The sequence below is a fragment of the Erythrolamprus reginae genome, chromosome 1 (assembly GCF_031021105.1).
Source record: "Erythrolamprus reginae isolate rEryReg1 chromosome 1, rEryReg1.hap1, whole genome shotgun sequence".
Taxonomy (NCBI): domain Eukaryota; kingdom Metazoa; phylum Chordata; class Lepidosauria; order Squamata; family Dipsadidae; genus Erythrolamprus; species Erythrolamprus reginae.
The window spans coordinates 274,366,459-274,386,877 of record NC_091950.1 but is presented as its reverse complement, the minus strand read 5'-3'; the positions used below and the strand labels follow the sequence as shown (position 1 = coordinate 274,386,877).

The 20,419-nt window shown below is 37.0% G+C and overlaps 1 protein-coding gene across 1 annotated transcript in view; it reads left to right on the top strand.

The window, feature by feature from the left end:
- Window positions 1–20,419, top strand: part of EYS (eyes shut homolog) — a 1,050,766-nt gene that overhangs the window by 331,580 nt on the left and 698,767 nt on the right. The window contains exons 19-20 of the mRNA XM_070763632.1: window positions 3,292–3,405; window positions 14,024–14,221. Of these exons, the coding sequence (XP_070619733.1) occupies window positions 3,292–3,405; window positions 14,024–14,221 (312 nt within the window). The remainder of the gene's footprint in view (window positions 1–3,291; window positions 3,406–14,023; window positions 14,222–20,419) is intronic.

Genomic DNA, 20,419 nt, shown 5'->3' with positions numbered 1-20,419 from the left:
TAGAACCAGGGCAGCAACCGAGAAGGCCCTTCCCTGCGGTGCCGCCAATCTACATTGTTTAGTTGACGGACCTGAAGCAGGCCAACTCTCTGAGCTCTTATTGGTCTCTGGGAGGTATGCAGCAGGAGACGGTCCCGTAAATAGTCTGGCCCTGAGCCATGTAGGGCTTAATAGGTAATAACCAACACCTTGAATTGTGCCCGGAGACTAATAGGAAGCCAGTGCAGCTCACGGAGCAAAGGTGTAATATGGGTGTGCCAAGGTACACCCATAACAGCTCTCGTGGCTGCATTCTGGACTGTTTGCAGTCTCCAAACACTTTTCAAGGGTAGCCCCATGTAGAGCGCATTGCAATAATCAAGATGAGAGGTGATGAAGGCCTGAGTGACTGTGCGGAGAGCCTCCAGGTCCAAGTTGGCCATGTCCACTTCCTCACGGGTTATGAGGTCAAACTGTTCCCAAATGATGGAGCTAAGACTTGACCCTGTCACCTTGGTCTGTATTGCCCAATTGGAGTCCAGATCATTCTGAATCTGAGCGGCTTTATCTGCAAGGAACTGAACAAATTCCTCAGCCTGCCCCTGCAAGGGCTCCATCACTGCCTCCCTATCTAGGAGAGTGTGGGTTACCCTAAACAGGGAGGCTGGGTGAGAATCTGCAGACGCAATAAGGGCGGCAACGTACACCGACTTTGCCACCTCTATTGCCACAAGGTAAGTCTTAATATAAGCTCTTGCCCATGCTCAGTCAGATTCAGAGTTGCTGACCCTCCATGCTTGCTCTAGGTGTCTCTTTTGGCGCTTCATCCCCCAGAGTTCTTCAGTAAACCAAGGAGATCTCCAGGGTCTGTCACCTTGGAGAGGCCGCAAAGGTGCAATCTGGTCCAGAGCCCCCAGCATAGTTCCCTCTAAGCTGAGCAGTGAGCAATCGCTCACTTAAAAATCATCATCAACTCAGAGTTTTCCAAACCTGCCCAGAAGCCGAGAGGGAAAGAGTGAGAGGGAAGGAGAGAGAGAGGAAGAGAGAGAAACAGATAGAAAAAAGAGAGGAAGGAAAAGAGAAAGAAAAAGAATGGGAGTAAGGAAGAGAGAAAGAAAATCAAAATCTAGTTTGAAGCTAGCTCAACTATTTAAGTGGCATTTTGATATTGATAGAGTTGCCCTATTATGAGCTCACTGTTATAGACACACAGTACAGTATTTTATTTTGAAATTCTCTGAGGCAAAACAGGGTGGTTTTTTTTGTTTGTTTGCTTGTTTGTTTATTTGTTTGTTTGTTTGTTTATTTATTTATTTATTCATTCATTCATTCATTCATTCATTCATTCATTCATTCATTCATTCATTTATTTATTTATTTATTTATTTATTTATTATTTCTGTGCTGCCCAGTCCTGAAGGGACTGCCGCTCAGACACTATACTTTTGCACCCCCCCCTAAAAAAAATTAGAGGGAACACTGGCCCCCAGTGCGGCTATATTCCATGCCGTCACCAGAGACTCAGCCGAAGTGCGGACAAACGAGTCGGGAATTTCCCCAAGCTCCCTCTGAAACCCATCCGGGTCCATTAGGCTTGTGCTTGTTCTTGACCTTTGATATCTGAACCTTCAAATAATTCCAAATCTATCTATATATATCTTGTGATTGCTGTAGCTAGAATTAAGATATAAGAGACAAAATTCATGTAAATATTTGAACTGTGTAGCATGTAGTTACATGGTTATGATGGTTGTGCATTCATTCAGTGAATGTCAAAGTCTTCAGACCTTTTTATTGTTTGAGTTCTAGCTAAAGGCCTAAATATCATGGACTTATCATTGCAGTATGTAGCAAGCTATAAAGAAAAGTTTCTTCTAAACTTCCAAAGGATTTATTTCTTGATTGATTGGTTGATTGATTGATTGGACTTTTATGCCGCCACTCTCCGAGGACTCAGGGCGGCTTACAACATATGGAATAACAATATATAACATCCTGAATCCAGTTAATAACTAACCACCTAAAAACCGAAATACCATAAAAACACTCATACCCATTCAGTCTTCTAACTCACATAACTTTTGTTGGCCAGGGGGCAGATGTCTAATAGCCCCAAGCTTGGTGACATAAGTGAGTCTTGAGACTCTTATGGAAAGCAAGGAGAGTGGGAGTAGTATGAATGTCCAGGGGGAGCTGATTCCGGAGGGCTGGGGCCGCTGCAGAGAGGGCCCTACCAAGCGACATTGTCCAGTCGACGGGACTTGGAGAAGAGTACATAGTTCTAAATATTTAATAAATTTCTTTTGTATTATCATAAATTAATTATTAAACAGTAGCTGCCCCCACTGCTACTGCTTCTCCAAACCACCATCAGCCACTGCCACCAGTATGCCCAAAGCCAGGTTGAACCGGTACGGTTTCACCCCTGATTCTCAGAAAGTTTTGATCATGCTTCTTTTGCTTCCCAAATAACTTAATGAAGTACTCTGACATGCTCATTAGAGAAATCTAAATTATACAAGTTCTGGTTCTATATATTAAAAGAAAAAGATTCTGATTTCTGGCCCACTTGATGATTGAAGTGTTCTGTCTTTTAGTTGGGAGTACTGGGAAATAGCTCATCACAGCTAAAATTTCTCTTGCTGCCATATTCTTAAGCATGGAAAATGATATCTAGATAAATGCAGTTAGGGATGGATGAGTTTTTCACCCAATTTGCATGCTGTATAAATGCACTTTCATTTATGGAGCTGATATACCGACTGAAAACCCTTATATTAATATTTATACTTTTCCAGTTTTGCAATGCAGATTTCCAGTTAAATCAGTACAATAGGAAAATATGGATATGAAAAATGCACCTGCTTGTGAACTTACTGGGAAAAGAAAAACTACATAATGGAAAACAGTTTGGATAAAAAAAATATAGATGAAACTTGATTATGACAATGCAACTTTTCAGAGCAAGGCATATAGAAATGTGCAGATATTTTTATGCTTCATATTAAGGGGGGAAAAACCACTGAAACATGACAAAACAAATTTAAAGCTATGCCAACAAGAAATAACCTATCTGGTATAGAGACATGCTTCTTATAGAAATTAGGAGTGTAATTTGGAGACAGGAAAGCTTAGTGGCAATGAAAGGAAATAAAGCCTCTGATTGTAATTGGTGTAGGGACCTTATTTCTGTGATTTAGATTGATTTCTCCAAACAAGATGGGCTTGAATCTCAAGGTACAAATAGAACAATTATAAATTGGCACCTGCTTGTCTTATTAAATTGCTGGCTCTTCAATTATCTTTTCAAAGGTATGCACTGTGAAAATGATCTAGATGAGTGTGCTTCTTTCCCCTGCAAGAATGGAGGCACCTGCATTGACCAACCCGGTAATTACTCCTGCCAGTGTGTGGCTCCATTTAAAGGTAATGAACACCAAGGGAGAAGGGAAGGTAAACAAAATTAACTTCAGAAAGCATTTCTGCTTCTTGTCTGAACTGATTTCACTATCCCAAGCAGAATTATTAGGCTGTGATTTTCTCAATGTGAGCTTCAAAAGTGACTAGACAATTATCACTTACGCTGCAACTAAAGTGAATTAAACTTTGTTTATTCATCCACTGGAAGACTTGCTTCCATTATTAGAGGAGATACTAACAAATATAGTAAACACAAAATAAAAGTTGAATGTTGTATGTGGATTCACAGGAGAAAACATTATTCTGATCCAAGGAGGAATGAAATTTAGACTCAGCTATCTCAACATTATATTTTGATAGCATATGTCAATCCATTTTTTTTATTAATTCTTTTTTAAAAAATCTTTTAAAAATATTATGGCAAACAATCACTTACTTTAGCATCATGTCACTAAAATTTAAAAGTTTTCAAACAAAACGAGTGCAATTCAAAACACACTGATAATGTCTCCGCGAATGGGGACGAAATGTTTGCAACCAAATTGTCGAGCTCAAACCAACAGCCTAACTACCAACCCAAGCTACTAATATTCAAAGATATTTCAGTTCTCAAAAATTAAACTGCTACTAAATTACGCTGCACACAATTTAGTGTTTTTAAAAAAATATTCATTTACCATAAAAACTATGATCAATACTTTAAAAATAGGCAAATTAAAGGAGGTTTTCTTGGGAAAGCACTGAGAATTTCAGTTTTATATATACCAAGTTTCCCCAAAAATAATACATGTCCCCATAATAATTGTTGGTACAGGGTACATGTTTGTTAGGGTTTGCCACTGTAAACTTGTACTATCACTTTAACTGTTAAATATTCTAGGCTGGTTCGTCATAAGAGGGCGCCAGTACTCCTTCCCTCAAATGACGCTGTAACGCTCATTTCTGCTCAGTCATTTTTACTTTGCCTTGATGGGGGGAGTGTATTTGTTTAGTGCGTATGTTATTGTATTTGCTTAGTGCTTATCATCTTGTATTTGCTTAGTGCTTCTTATGGAATGTTTCTATTTGTTGTCTATAACATAACTAAGTCTGTGTCTTTGTTTCTTTGGCTTTATCACACACCCACGCTGTGCTAAAATTCTCTGCTGTCGAAGATCTCATAGCCTAGCTATACCGAGACATACCAACAATAATGTCAATCAGGGTTTTCAGCGCATGCACTAAAATAAGCCCCTCCCCCAAAATAAGGCCCCCAACTACTTTCCAGGGCAAGTGGAGACATGGCGGTAGAGCAAGAGGTGGGTGCATGCATACCCCACGGGACTAACATGGCTCCTCTGGGCTCTGCCTAGGGCAATTTGAAATGCATTCCTGCCTGCAAGGAAGAGGAGGCAAGCATGGATCCCTGCCTCACTGCGGCTTTGCAGGCAGACCATGTTTCAAAATGCTATAGAAGCAGTCCAGAGAAGCTGAGCCAGTCTGTGGGGTTTGCGTATACCCACCTCTTGCTTGCCTTTCCTCTCCTGGCACAAAAGAGTGCCCACTGCAGAAAGAGCAGTTCCTAGCTGGAAGTGGAAGAGGAAGTGAGAGGCGGGTGCATCTACATATCACAGCACTGGCTCGAAAAGAAAAGAAAAGACAAACTTGAAGAAGGGTCTTTTCTTCTGCTATTTCCATAATCATACTAAGTTTTTAGGATTTTTTTTCCACTCTGTAAATATTTTTGTAAATTTGACACAAATTTTGAATTTATTCAGTTCTACTGAAACTATATTTTGCAAACGTTAGAACTCATACAGAATCTTTTTATAAAAAAATCAGAAATCACTTTGACTTCCTGTTCTAAAGTATCTTATAACTATAGTTTGGTGTGTGTGTGTGTGTGTGTGTGTGTGTGTGTGTGTGTGTGTGTGTATGGGAGCGACCTTTAAAAGGATGGGTTGATAAAGCACTTTTTTATAATTTTGTGAGCAAAAAAGAAAAAAGCGATTACCACATATTTCCTTTCCAATGATTACCTAATTGAGCTGTGCAGCTTTTTCAGGTATTTCCTTTGTGGGCAATTAGCCTTCCTTACACTTCAAGTAAGCCATTCACCTTGAATTCTTCTCTCCTTTTTCTTCCCACTTTCTCCTTCAAATCATTTCTGTCTTTTAGGGCTGCTAAACCTTCCTCCATATTGCTTTCATTCCCAGAATTATTTGATACCTTCTATTTGATGATACCATACATTGTTTACCTTTGACATTAACTTACTCACGTTACTTTTCTCCAAATTCAAAATTGATTAAGATTTTCCTCCAAGATGGGCTCATTTATTATTTATTTTATTTTATTCTATTATTTTACTTTTGTTTACATTCTTTTCATTTCTTCCTTGTTATTGTTGTAAGTTACCTAGAGTAACCCCAGAGTGAGATAGGTATCAAATAAGATAAACAAATATAACAAAAAACATATGCTGGAATACCAGAAATGCAAGTCCTCAAATATATTGCAATAACAATTAAAACAGAAATGATCAAATATTAAACATTATTTTTGTTGGCTGCAGTTTTTCTTAATTTATATACAGTATTTAGATAAATTATATGGCTGCCCATCTTATTAATCTGACTGCAGGAGCACTCCTATTTTCAAAGTTTTTCTTACCAATTTTTCACAGTTAGCTATCTGAATGAGATGGTTAGTTAGTGTCATGAATTTGGGCAGATTTTAGGAGATAGTGGAGAACAGGGGGTTTGAACAACAACAACAATAACTATAAAGTTAAGCACATTCCTTAACCACTTATAAAAGTGGCAAGAAGGAATACAGGTACTGTACTCGTTATTGAACAAATTCTGAATTAGTTGTCAGAGGGTCTGAGAAAAGTTTTTAGAGAGCCATTTTGGAATGCACCTGTGATCAAAGTATGGAAGAAGCTGTGGTCCCTTGAAGGCTCTGTGTACATCCTTCAGAGGTTTTCCCAGATGATCTGCACATGTATGAAAACATACAGGCAGTGTTTCCACTTGGACTGGATTCCTGGAAAATGAATGTGAAAAAATGTCTGAATTTTGCTGTGATTGCTGCACCCTATATGAATGAAGTTCTAAATCTTTATTCCCATATTTTAAACCATCTTTTAAAATCAACAGTGCTTTCCAGATACATAGACAGAAGTTTATGTAACTGTGGACTTAATTACCTTTAGAATAACAATACAATGCAGTACATATGCAATCCTCTTTTTTAGATCATTATTGTTGTTGTTAATTCTGAAGTCATGTCCAACCCATAATGCCCCCATGGACAATGTTCCTTCATGCCTTCCTAGTCTGTACCATCCTTTAGAGTCCAATTAAGTTCAACCTACTGCTTCAGTGACTCCATTCAGCCACCTTATTCTCTGTCGTCCTCTTCTTCTTTTGCCTTCAGATCAGATCAGATCAGATTAACAGAATTGGAAGGACCATGCAGGTCATCTAGTCCAACTCCCTGCCCTAGAAGGAGACCTTTACATCTGCCTCTACATAGGATCGAACTCACAACCTTTGATCATTCCCAACATTAGGTTCTTCTTCACTGAGTCTTTCCTTTACATTAGGTACTCAAAGTATTTGAGTTTGATGATTAAAATATTGAGAAATGATTCTTTAGAAAGAAAGAAATTTGTTTTTTTTCTGGAAAATAAATGAATCTATTTCTGTTCTTTTCAGAACTTTACCCAGGTATGGCATATTTTTTTTTATTTCAGTATGCTGTCAAAGTGCGTTTCTTATTTGCATTAAGCATGATTGCATGGCTTGCCTGAGGTTCTTTACTTGTGATTCTCTGCAGTGTATATTGAAGTTGCTAACTGCTGTGGGAGGGAAGACTGGGATGTTTGATAATTCTGTGGAAACCAACAAACAGAATGTTTAATGAAAGCATTTTATACTGACTAGATTAACTGTTGAAACTTAAATCATGAAAAACAAGGTACAGTCCAGACTTTCTCCTTCTTTCACAAAATTGTTTTGTTAAGGTAATTCTGTTATGAGCTTCCAATGTAGATGAGCAATCTGGCAACTGATACCATTGCTTTAATGAGCCCAAACTATATGTTGTAGCCATTCTCCTAAATGGAAGTGTTCGAAAACACTTCCTTAACTAAATTGGAAGACCACACTGCCACATTAAATACTCTTAAGGTAGTCATGTAGTTATTAATCCCGCAGACTGAATCTTAAACATATGATGTAGGAGCAACTACTGAATGAGCTCAAGGGGCACAGTCAAGGCATGGGGGTGATATTTATAAACTCCTTGATAATATTGCTTTGTAATTCAAAGCAATTCAAGTTATAGAGAGCTTAAAGCTTCATCAACCATACTGCAAACTATTTTACTTCATTGACAAAGCAATACCTAGGATTAAGGAAAAATTTATGACAAAAGCACAAGCACTGTGCCAGTGTGGGTGAAAAATGTAAAGGGGGATTGCTCTGCCAACTCTAATATTTGCATAATTTCATTGCAGGGAACAAGGGAGCTTTATATCCTAGTGGGACAAATACTTGAATAGTACATTGACACTGCTGAAAACTCACTTTTTAGCTATCGTTAGGGTGCCTCATATCACTGCTATCGCTTAGATTCTAGCTAATGTACAGTATAGTACAACAGATGTCAACTTCAGCCAATATAATGAAAGAAAATTACCAAGATACTTAATTTGATAGACAAAAATAAATGAAACCAATGAACATTTATCTTAAGTATTTGACGGGTTTCCTGTTGTTTTCTGGAATGTGATGTTACCAATTCATTACTTAAAAGCTGTTATTCTAAGCTTTGAGGGTGACCATAAATTGCCGTGTAGATTTCTTTTATGGGGCAAATTAAAATAATTTCAGTCATTTACTAAAAGAAGCTGAAAAATCTGTCATGGGGAAACTAAAATGCTTTTTATACAAACCAAACCTTATTTGATCATTTTAACTCAGCTGCATATTACATTAGCTTAGAAGTTGCAATTTTTTTTTTAATGGTGACATTGTAAATCCTACACAATCATTCTCATTCAATTTATTTTGGAAGACCTTGAGCTGATGCAGAATAACCTTGAACAGTCTTTTGATATTAGAAATGCAGTGACAAGAACACAGAGAATCTGGCTAACACGGTGATACAAATATTGTTTACCAAATATAATGAAGTGAAGCAAGAAAAAAAGGGTGTTATCAAAATTGATGCTGTTTTTTAAATCATATAATAATGATTTGTATATCCTGCCACTTTAACCCCTAAATATGGTGACTGGATCTACTGGATGTGATTTTAAATGCTATTTTATTAAGAAATCCAAGTAAGCTATTATGATATTAACACATGCACGTATGCTTAACATATTGTGCAGGAATGGAAGAATGCTGTCAACTTTGAATCGAACTTGGCAGAAGCCATTTTTTAATTCCTCAGTTGCCACATAGAGTGGGGAGGGAAAAGGAGGATGAAATGTATTGCTAGACAAAACACAGAACTTTCTCATGGGAACCAAAGTCATCTCTAGAGGTGGTGGATAGAGATGAAAAGAAGTGCGCGGAGAGCCTGGCAATTGTCCATTGTGAGCTGTGATTTTGGAGAGGGAGTTACTTCCTATTTTAATTATACTGAAACAGAATTGGTTTTTCATTTGATCATGCCGATATGATGTATCCAATAAAGAAGTTCTTAGAGGAGGACCTCGGCCACAGAGTTCTCATTTGATTGGGTTCATTAGTCGGAATCATGACAGGTGTATCTTGATTTGTGAAATTTACCCAAACATCAGCCCAATTCTTTTGATGCTATTTGCTTCTTGTAAAGAAAAGGATTAATTATTCTCCGTGCACTTAAACTGCTATTTTATTAATTCATTGCGAAGTGAAATTACACATTTTAGGTATACAGTCTGCTGACACTCTTTATGTTTTTATGTAATTATGCACCTACACATTTGAAGAAGTGCAAAACAGAAAAAGTAGAACCTTGTTTAACCAAATGTAAGAATATTTTAAATGCTATGGCATGAAGTGAAATTTTGCTCATTTTTAATAAAAGTTAACATTGTTCCCTTGATAAAAACATTGTAAACAGTGGCAATAGAAATTATGGAACTAGACACAGTTACAGTAGAGGATATAGGAGCTGACATTATCTTATTTCAGGTGCAGTGATTTCCTTTCCTGAAGAGATTTCCATGCAAGTATGTCACTCATTTTTTTAAAAAAACTGCTCCATAAAACACTATACATTTATTTAAATACCATATCTTTGATGCTGGATTGTTTTTTGAAACAATTGATGCAAGTTCTTCCTAAGAAGCCTCCTCACATAAACACCCATATATTTTAAAGGTTCTTGTCCAGAACTTTTGCAGAAATTGAACACTAATTGTGGTTGTAGTTCTAAAACACAACTTGGGGAAGATACCCAGTCTGATCCCCTTCAACAGTGTTTTGTTGCAATTAATCCTAGAATCACATAATTATGGAAATGGGATGACCACAAAGGTTATATAATCTTAAAATGTGTGTGTGTGGGAGGGGAGAAAACAATATTTAACCATCTTTTGTTTCTTTGAGAGGACACCATCCTAAAAACTTGTAGAGAAGGAGAAACCATAGCCTCCATAGATGAGTTAAAATGTGGCATTTACCATAAGGAAATGTTTCTGACTTATGAAGAATGACCTTCTACATAGTTGCAAGTTACAGTAGAACCTCTGGTCACGAATGCTTCTGACCACGGTCAAATCAGGTTCTGACCAAAAAATTCACAGCCAATTTCCCCTTCGACAGCATTTTTTTGGGGGGAAGTGCCAAATTTCCAAAATTAGGTTGGGGTCATGACCAAATTGATTTGCAACCAAACTTACAGAACAAATTATGGTTGTGACCATAGGTTCTACTGTATATGCATCGTTTCTAGTCCTAGTTTCTATGATAATGAAAAGTAGTTTCTCTTATGATCTCTAGGATACAAATTATAGTTTTACTAACTTCTAATTGGAGCTTATAGGTACTGTAGTTGTAATCAGTGATGTCATCAAAGTAAACCATTAAAATCCACTTTGATGCCATTTCAAAAAAACCCACTTGGTACAAATATCAGCAGTTTATGTAATTTATTGCATATGACATGTTGCTTAATCCTGTCAGGCAAGGCTGCTTGAGAACCTTAAACTAATGAATAACATAACCCTCCACTCAATTGTATTGACTTCTGATAACTCTTGGACTTGATTATATTGAAAACCTAGGCTATTTTGAAATAAATTCTATTTCAACTGCTTTTGAAATAGAAATAGAAAAAAGCCTTATATGGCTTTGAAAGTCAGTTTTGCAAAGTCGCTAAAACATCAGACTATGGAACTGGGAGACAGTAGTGGATTCTAAATTCTGTTGCTACCATTTTGCATATGCACAATCCTGGGTGGGTGGGTGGGTGGAGCCTCCCAATGGCGGTGCTACTAGTTTGCTGAACTGGGCCAAACTGGGAGCATCCCACCAATGCTGGGAGACTGTGAGTTCTGGTTCTAGATTGTGTGTTCCAGTCCTGCCTTAGGCAGAAAGTCAGCTGGAAGTCTTGGGCTTAGGAAGGAGAAAATGGCAAAACACTTGTGAAAAATCTTGCCAAGAAAACTGAAGGGAGCTGGGTAAATCTTTGAGAACTGAAAACAATAGAATTTTGTTGAGGTGTATGAGACCTTTAAATGCAGGAAAAAGTACTGTTAAATTTATAGCCAGCTTTTTTGTATTTTCTGAAAGTTAAATAACACATCTATATTAATTAGAAATACACGAATCTCATCCTCCCACTAAGCAATGAAAAAATAAAAATGGCAAGCAAACCTTTTCTTAAAAGTTTGAGCTTTTCTGTGGGAAAATAAAAGCTAGTACAATCTGTGCAAAAAATGTTTAATTAAAAATCTGTGACTGAGGAGATACACCAACTATCACAATGATTTCATACCTGTGCAAAGCACATTCAACAAGAGGAATCTTGCTCTATTTATGGAGGAGGGGAAATAGCTTTCCTTTAGTCAAGATCATAATATCTTTTGTTGCACTGGAATTTGATTTTTTTAAAAAGTCATGTGCCAAATCAAATCAAACATTTATTGGAGTCAAAGATCAGCATAAGGAAGATGGGGTGCTTTAAAAAAAAGCATCAAAAATATAAAATTTTATATATATATATATATATATATATATATATATATATATATATATGTTTTTAAAATTAAAGGCCCACAGTTTTGAAGACAGTGATGTCAAATACCAAAGAGGAGTTTGAAGATCTTACCAACTGTTATGGATCACTGGTGATATACTCCAGTACTTGGAGCAATGCAGCTTTGTGCTTCTTAGGGATTCCAAAAAATATACCCTCTCCGGGGTGGGGGAGTGCTCTTGACAAAATGCAGTAAAATCAGTGGTTGGCAGCTGATCTTGACTGTCACGAGCAGTGTTGCGCTTCTGGTGATGCTAATGAAGAACAACAGAAAAATCGAAGCAATATAATATAATCCCTACTGGACAGCCTTTGAAATGGTGAATAGTCCCCCTTTAGTTCCCCACAAAGGAACCCTGGAGAGTAACTCTTTTTTATTTCTTATTATATAAATGTCAGGGTCTGAATGTCAGCTGAAATGTTTCATTTTTATATATGGCAAATCTCTGAATTAACACTGCCTAGAAAATGAGCAGTTAGAAGGAAGCTGTAGTTATTTTACTAACATGATTGCTGTTGTCACAATGAGCATTTGAGGTGGCTGTGATTCCAAACTATTAGAGAGGCTCTTTTCCTTGTGGTTTTGAAAGCTGTATTTCAGCTGAAGTCTGCTTCTGACTGAGTTGAATCTGGTGACATAGAAATGCACCCCTGGACAGTATATATTTATCAGTGGAAATATCAGTAAAATTATGGTATAAAGTCAACGTGTGATCATTACCTCACAGTCCTGTATTATATTGGAGTATGGAAAAAATTAGATTTATGCCTGCTTTTGTAGGGAATTAGCTAGTGTAGATTCTCTATTTCAAGAGAAGAGAGATGATTTTAAAAAGCTTGTGTACTACATAAACCATCAAGTTTTCCTTGATGTCAAGTGGTAATATCTGGCCCACATCAGCAGATGGATATTATAGATAGAAATTTATGAAAACTATGGTCATATTATCAGTGATAGTTCTACTATCTAAATATGCCTCTGCCATCCCTACTAACTGGACAGTCAGCAATTCAGAATATTTTCCAAACAGGGCCCTCAAATTGTAAAAAGATTACAGATTACAGTAGTCAGTCAAGAGCATAAAATGAAAAACAATGGGAAAAAAGTGGCAAAATGTAGGCAATTTTGGTAGCAAGTTGATACATTGCAATGAATACTAAGGAGATGATTATATAGATTCACATCTTCTAATTTAAATGATACAATTTATATCTGGGCTGTTTGGAAGAAATGAAGAGATGCTTCTATATGTAAATAAATATTCTATTTCTTGCATAAATCAGTGCTTAAAAAAGAAATTAACTGCTATAGTCTGACATGTTATACATGTCTTTTTATGTTTTCTTCAATTTTGCATTAGTTTTGTTATAATTAAATGTCAACTTCAAGATCTCAGGTTGTATAGTATTCTTATTTGCTTTTAGAAGTCAGTATAATCCATCTGACACTTTGAATGGGATAAGATATTGGTCCATCGTCTCATTAGCAGATAATAATTTTTTACACAAATATCCATGTTCATTATACTGAACAACTGTGCATCTTATAGGAGAAGGAGATTTTCATAAAACATTGAAAAAATAGACATATTTATAAAAATCTCAAGGCTGTTCTTTAGGTTATGGAACTTATACAGTACAGTAGTATCATATCCAGGAAAAAAATTCAGTTGTATCAAAGAAATGTTCTCTCCAGTATGGGTATAAGTTTATAGTCCATCAGGTATTTAACTCTACAAATCCTGAAAACTCTATTCCAGGACTACAAAAGCATCTAACAAACGGCATATACATTCATAAAACTTCAGGGACATGGATCCATGGGGGAAACACTCAATTGTATTGAAACATGTTAAGTTTGTAGCATAGATACACCCTTAAAAATGGTGAAAAATCAGAATAAGAAGAAAACCTTGCTGGACCTGAATATAATGATATAGAATAAATATCCAGAATTTGGATGGTTATATTTTTTCCTATTAAAATTATTTTGCTGAATTGTAACAGAGTTCCTGAGGAAATGTGTCATCTTTTTGTGTTGACTAGTTTTATTTGTCCACAAGACGTGTTTTGACATTTTTTTTTACTCCCATAGCATGAACTAGTTCAATATGAAATCACAGAAAGCAATACTTGTAATAAAAAAAATACTGTTTGATTGTGGATTGCAGATTTTCATTATGAAATTACACATTTCTTTGGAAAAGGAATAATGTTTAATTCTGAAGTTGAAAAGCAGAGAAATGACAGCTTATATCCCACACATGCATAACACCCTGCCTCCCCAAGTTTTACAGAATTAGAAGGCATTTTTCATCTTCGTGGTGCTTTAGCTAAACAGTTGCATAACTTAAGATTTTTTTTTTGTTCCTTTTATTTCCAGGCTCCAACTGTGAATTCAAACCCTGTGAAGGTGGTAATCCCTGTGAAAATGGAGCTGCGTGTCTACAAGAGCCAGACTTAACTGCCTTTCCTCTTGGATTTCAGTGCCAGTGCATAAAAGGCTTTGCAGGACCACGCTGTGAGATCAACATCAATGAATGCAGTTCCAACCCTTGTATGCACGGCTATTGCTATGATGGTGAGTTTGTCTATTGGTAATGTATTTCTTGCAGGAAAAGAACCACTAGCAGTTTTAAGTCAATTTTAGAGAGTCAGAGTTCAAACAACCAGAGTTGCATACTCTGGGTCCAATTCAGCAGCTTAGTGGAAGGAAAAATGGTTTGCTCAAATGCCTCACTTTTCAGCATAAAGGTTTCTGTTTTCAAAGGTCCCATCTGTAGTCAATGGGAAATTCTAATAATTTTTGAGGTGTTTCTTCTGATACCTCAATGAGCCAATTTTAGCCATTTCAGTTGCTAAAATGAGATCCTAGAGCAATAAGGTCCTATTTGCATTGTATTACAATCTGACATAGGTTTTGACCTGTATCTTTGCAAACTTTAACTTATTGTCTACCCAGGAGGCCTCATATACAAAGCATGGAATTTTTTAAAAAAGTCCATAAAATGTCAATTCATGTAGACAGGAGAAAAGCAAACATTTAGTTTTTCACTGATCATTCGTTTCAATAATCAATTGTACAACTGACTAATATCAGGAATGCAAATCCCCATTCCAAGTAAACAAAATAAGAACAATTTCAGATAATACAACCCTATTTATTAATTCACTTGATAAGTTTTCAGCATATTATTATCGATATCTTCATCCGTAGCATAGCCTACTCAAATACAGTAATTGATTCTCAAAGCCTTACATATTAAGAAAAATATTTGACATATATGCTAAGCTTATATCATGGTGGAATAAAAAAGGAGGAGCTGGAGAGGATGTACAAAATAAAGGCCAAATTAGTCTCAGTAGTGGTAGGAGCACTCGGGACTGTGACTCCTAAACTGGAAAAATGGCTCCCACAGAAACCAGGAATAACAATAGAGCAATCTGTCCAAAAGATTGAAGTAGAAAGAACAGCCAAAGTTCTGCACCGAACCCCCAAACACCCAGGCTTCTGTTAGAGGACCTGAGACTGAGGAATACACAAACTATCCCCAGGATGAGAAGCAGGGGTGAAATTCAATAATTTTCCCTAATGGTTCTGTGCCTGAGGCTTGGTGGGTGTGGCAGGGGACTGATACTGCAAAATTACATTTCCCTCACCTCTCCTGGGGGAAGGATATTGCAAAAGTTTCATTCACACCCCTTTCTGGGGCCAGCCAGAGATGGTATTTGCTAGTTTTCCAAACTACTCAAAATTTCTGCTACCAGTTCTACAGAACCTTAGAACTTGATGAAATTCACCCCTGGCATTGGCTTGGATCCTGGTAAGAAGGAAAATGTACGTAAATATACAGGTGTTATTGTCACTATTAAAGAAGAATTTATTTCTTGGAAAATGGTTGGAGGCCTTGCAGAAATTCAGGAAAAGTTTTCACTCATTTTTTTTTTTTTTGCTCCCTAAATTTGCGGGATAATTTTTAAAAAAGAAACTATTTGAAATTTTCAACCTTCATTTATATCCTCATTTAGTTTTTCTGGCATTGTCCTCATAAACAGTGACTGCTAAGCTTGATATTGGTATGTACTTTAGACCCTGAAATTTTTCCTTGTTGATTTTTAAAAGGATTTTATTTGGTTTATGTTCTTCCTTTCCAAATATATACATTTAGTCTAGAACACTGGCTTCAAAAATTACAGACAACTCATACCCTCTGTTCCCAATTTTCCTTCTTTCCCATATCTTATTATTAGCCCACTGCAACAATATCGCCAAAAAAGCTTCTAGAGTTGTTAACCTGATCCTACGCAGCTTCTGCTCAGGCAATCTCACACTACTCACAAGAGCCTACAAAACTTTTGCCAGACCCATCCTAGACTACTGCTCGTCTGTCTGGAACCCATACCACATCTCAGACATCAACACCCTTGAAAATGTCCAAAGATATTTCACCAGAAGAGCCCTTCACTCCTCCACTCGAAACAGAATATCTATCCTACGAAAATAGACTAACAATCCTGGGCCTAGAAAGCCTAGAACTACGGCGCCTAAAACACGATTTGAGTATTGCCCACAAGATCATATGCTGCAATGTCCTACCTGTCAATGACTACTTCAGCTTCAACCACAATAACACAAGAGCACACAACAGATTCAAACTTAATACGAACCGCTCCAAACTTGACTGTAAAAAATATGATTTCAACAGTCGAGTTATCAAAGCGTGGAACTCATTACCGGACTCAATTGTGTCAACCCCTAACCCCCAACACTTCTTCCTTAGACTCTCCACGATTGACCTCTCCAGGTTCCTAAGAGGCCAGTAAGGGGCGTACATAAGTGCACTGGTGTGCCTTTCATCCCCTGTCCAATTGTCTTTCCTTTCTTTCACCTATCTTATATATTCTCTTCCTTTCATATATCCTCTCCTCTAAGTTCACTTTCACCTTCATATATATTACCACATGTCTATTTTTCTTCCTATGTATTTGTGTATTGGACAAATGAATAAATAAATAAATAGTCCAAGTGTAGAATCTTTGAATATCCACATAGAACAATGTTTTTGCAAATGGACTGTGTTTGCACAGATGAATGAATTCTGCTAAAGTGATTCTTGCCACATCATTATTCAGTTGCACATCAGTATTATCTCAAAAGAATACTTAATGCTGTTGTGGAAGGTGCACTTGAAGGAGAACAATGGCTGGATCCCTCTCATAAAAATTGTGCAACAGCTTCAACTATCTGTCAAGTATTATGTGATTACATCTTTTCTGTTCAGTGCAAAAATTGCCTACTCATTCCCTTTTGTGGCATATTTCATCATGGATTTGATGGATGAGCATATTTCTATATTGAGATGTCAACTGAGCTCCTTCAATAGTTGGCTCCGACCAGTGAGGAATTATTTCAGCTCTGTCATCCTGCTTGATGTCCTTTACATCCTCTCATTTCTGAAGACTGTCTTCTATAGATAGGATATGAATCATTTCCAAATGGTCATTAAATAGCTTTTGGTACCACTTATTGCAGGTACAATTTTTCTCAAAATGCCAAATCTACAATTTGGACTGTGTATAATGTACTTCAATATCAATGTGTGGATATCTGGATCCTCATTTTGGTCTGATATTTCAGCTTATATGATAGGGTATTATAATCTCCTGGCATTGGCTTGGATCCTTCATCAAACCATAGGAGATGGTGAAAATGAGGCAGGTCACACTTTTGGTATTTTACACTTAACACATAAGCAATACACTTACCAAAGAGATAATATATTCCAGTGAAATACTCAATGAATAACTTTCTCTTCACGTTGAACACTTTTGTGATTAAATTTAGCAGATCATTTGGCTGCTGTCATATATCTGGCTAGTTTGGATTGCATGTTATTGTAATGATAAATGAAGCACTGACATGCATACATATATACAGTACATCATGACATCTTGACATCATTTTATCACATATTTTGATCCATCAATAAATGTTGAAGAGTGGGTGATGTACCTTTCAATATTTCTTAAATCATCATAATCATCATCATTCAATACATCGGTCAAGCCTCTATATGTTATTGATATCAAGGTTGCTTGTTTCATTTGGATGTAACTCAGCCTCTCATTTTCAATTTTGGCAGCCATATTAACCACGTATGGTTCGAATAATAGGCATTCTCCTCTTAAAAGTTGATTCCCACGGTTCATTATGCAATATTTATAGTAATGTATTGCCATTCGCTTCTTGTTGTTTATTATTTGATGATTCCAGCATCATCTCCAAAAGGAAAGGAAAGTATGTATTAAATATGTATTAAAAGTTGTCATAGGAGTGATGAGATTCTGAAATTACTTGCAAGCCACCCCATTTTTTTCAACAAGATATACTATGATGTTGGTTCAGTTTTGGTATTGTTTGATATAATGAGTGTCTTTATTGTAAATTTGTGCTTTAAGTCTTCTCTCATGTTCAGATGCTATCTCAAGATTGATGAGAATAGAAGTTTCTGACATGTCTCAAATTTGTTCTTTTGCATGTCAAAGAGACAAAATGTACAAGTGTCATTTTCATAGAAGTTTCTCCAATTATTGAACAATCACATATTGAATTCCATTTTTGTGAAATATACCAATTCTCAATTCTATGCTGTCTTGAGGATCCATGAAGTGAATTTGAATAAATTTGGCTTGATGGTTGGCACATTAAATGTCCAGTATAATGATGGATTTGCGCTTAAATAATTACAGAAGAATTCCATCTGTTTCTCATTGGAATGATTTATTTGGCACAAAAGGATGTCATTTGGAAAGGGCAGTTACATCGTCTGATGCTTTTCCTGAACTCATTTTCAATAGGTCCATCATGGCTATATAAATTGATGAGCTCAATAGGTAGAGGCTGCAAATAGTCTTCCAGGCTTAAATCCAAAGATGACACAGTGAAATTCAATCAAGTCCAATTTTTTATTTCCTTATGCCTAAGAGAATCTCATCACACTAAAGTACATCTTCTAACCTAATGTATATGCCTTGGAGATTCTAGATTAGGGCTACTTTGAGCCTTTTCCTTCTTCTCCCATTCAGTTAAGATTTTGCAATCTTATTTTGGGTCTCGCTCTGGAATGCATTGCCTCTTTCTGGGAAGCTGCAGTGTGTTTTGAGATGCCCCCCCCCTCCGGTTCTTCTCCAGCTGTATCATACCACCTGTTCTGTTGGGCTCTCTGGTAGAATCCTCCCAAAAATTCACAGGTACAAATTTCAGACACACACACACGTTTGAAAATTCAAAACAATGTTCTTTATAATGAAAATTCCCTTAACCTAAGCCCTCTTTTGGTATAGCAAAGAGCACTCATCTCCAAACAAACTGGTAATTTGTACAAGTCCCTTATCAGTTCTGTGATACTTAGCTTGCAGCTGTGAGGCAATTCATAGTCCTTCTTCTTTCACAAAGTGAAACACACTTTGCTCTGGTTTAGTTTCAAAGTAGGGAAAAATCAGCACATAAAAGGTCAAAGTCAGTAAAGCAGTCACGAAACACAACGATCAGATAATCCTCCACAATGGCCAAACCCACAGGCTGCTATTTATAGCAGCCTACTAATTACCACATCCCCACCCAACCACAGGTGGCCTCATTTTCTTTGATAATAATCTCTCAGTTGTTGTTGCCTATGCATCGCTCTCCGCATGCGTGGCTGTATCATTAACTCTTGTTCTGAATCCAAGGAGGAGCTAGATAATTGATCTCCTTCTGAGCTGTCTGCCCCACTTTCCTCTTCCCTGTCACTCATGTTTTCTTGGTCAGAGGAGCCTTCATCAGCAGATTCCACCAGGGGCAAAACAGGCCTGCAGCATGTGGATGTCTCCCCCACATCCACAATTCTTGGGGCAGGAGCTGGGCCAGAGCTAACCACAACAACCACCTATCCTGATCTTCCCATTCATTTGCAGAAATTTGTAGTTTCTCCAGGGAGTAGGAAGGAAGAACAGTGAGGGCAGACTTTGGCCATGCACCAACATCAGGAGAAATATTACAGTGTAAAGTTGTGCATCTTGCTCTGCTCTTTCTTTGCTGAGGTTTTGTTGTTAAAGGATTTCTTATGGTGTTTGCCAGATATGCATGAATTTATCTTCCCTTTTCCCATCCATCTTTTCTCCTCATTGTGTACCGTTCTTTGTCATCCTGGAGACATGCAGCCTTTTCATTCTCCAATTCTTCATGTCTCTGCCTCCTTGCTACATCCAGACAATCTTTGGTGTCATTTCTTGACAATGACGTTTCCCTTTTCTTTTCACGCGGTATAATTATGTTGACATTGCTTTAGTTTAATAATTTGTTTAATTTAATCTCATTTAATTTTTTTACCACATTATTGTTCATTGATGTTCGCACCTCAGAGAGATGCAAAGCAGGCTGTGTAGCTAACTTCAAAAACTACAAAAATATGTACCACCAAATAAAGACGGAATGTTCCAACTATCACAGGAAACAAGAGGAAAATCTTCTTTGCACAAAATCCAACTGTGCCTTCTACAACTTTGTAAATAAGAAACTCAAGGACTTGAGACCCCTCTCACCACTAAAAGGACCCAATAACAAAGACTGCTACGATGAAACAGTCAAAGCTACCCTCTTCAACACATTCTTTGGCTCAGTTTTTGTAAATGGCTCATGCCCAAAATTCCATAGATGTACCACAAATACTCACAATTTTGAGTATCAAGCACTATGTCATGTGTCTTGAATTCCTAAACAAACATGGGATATAGATCA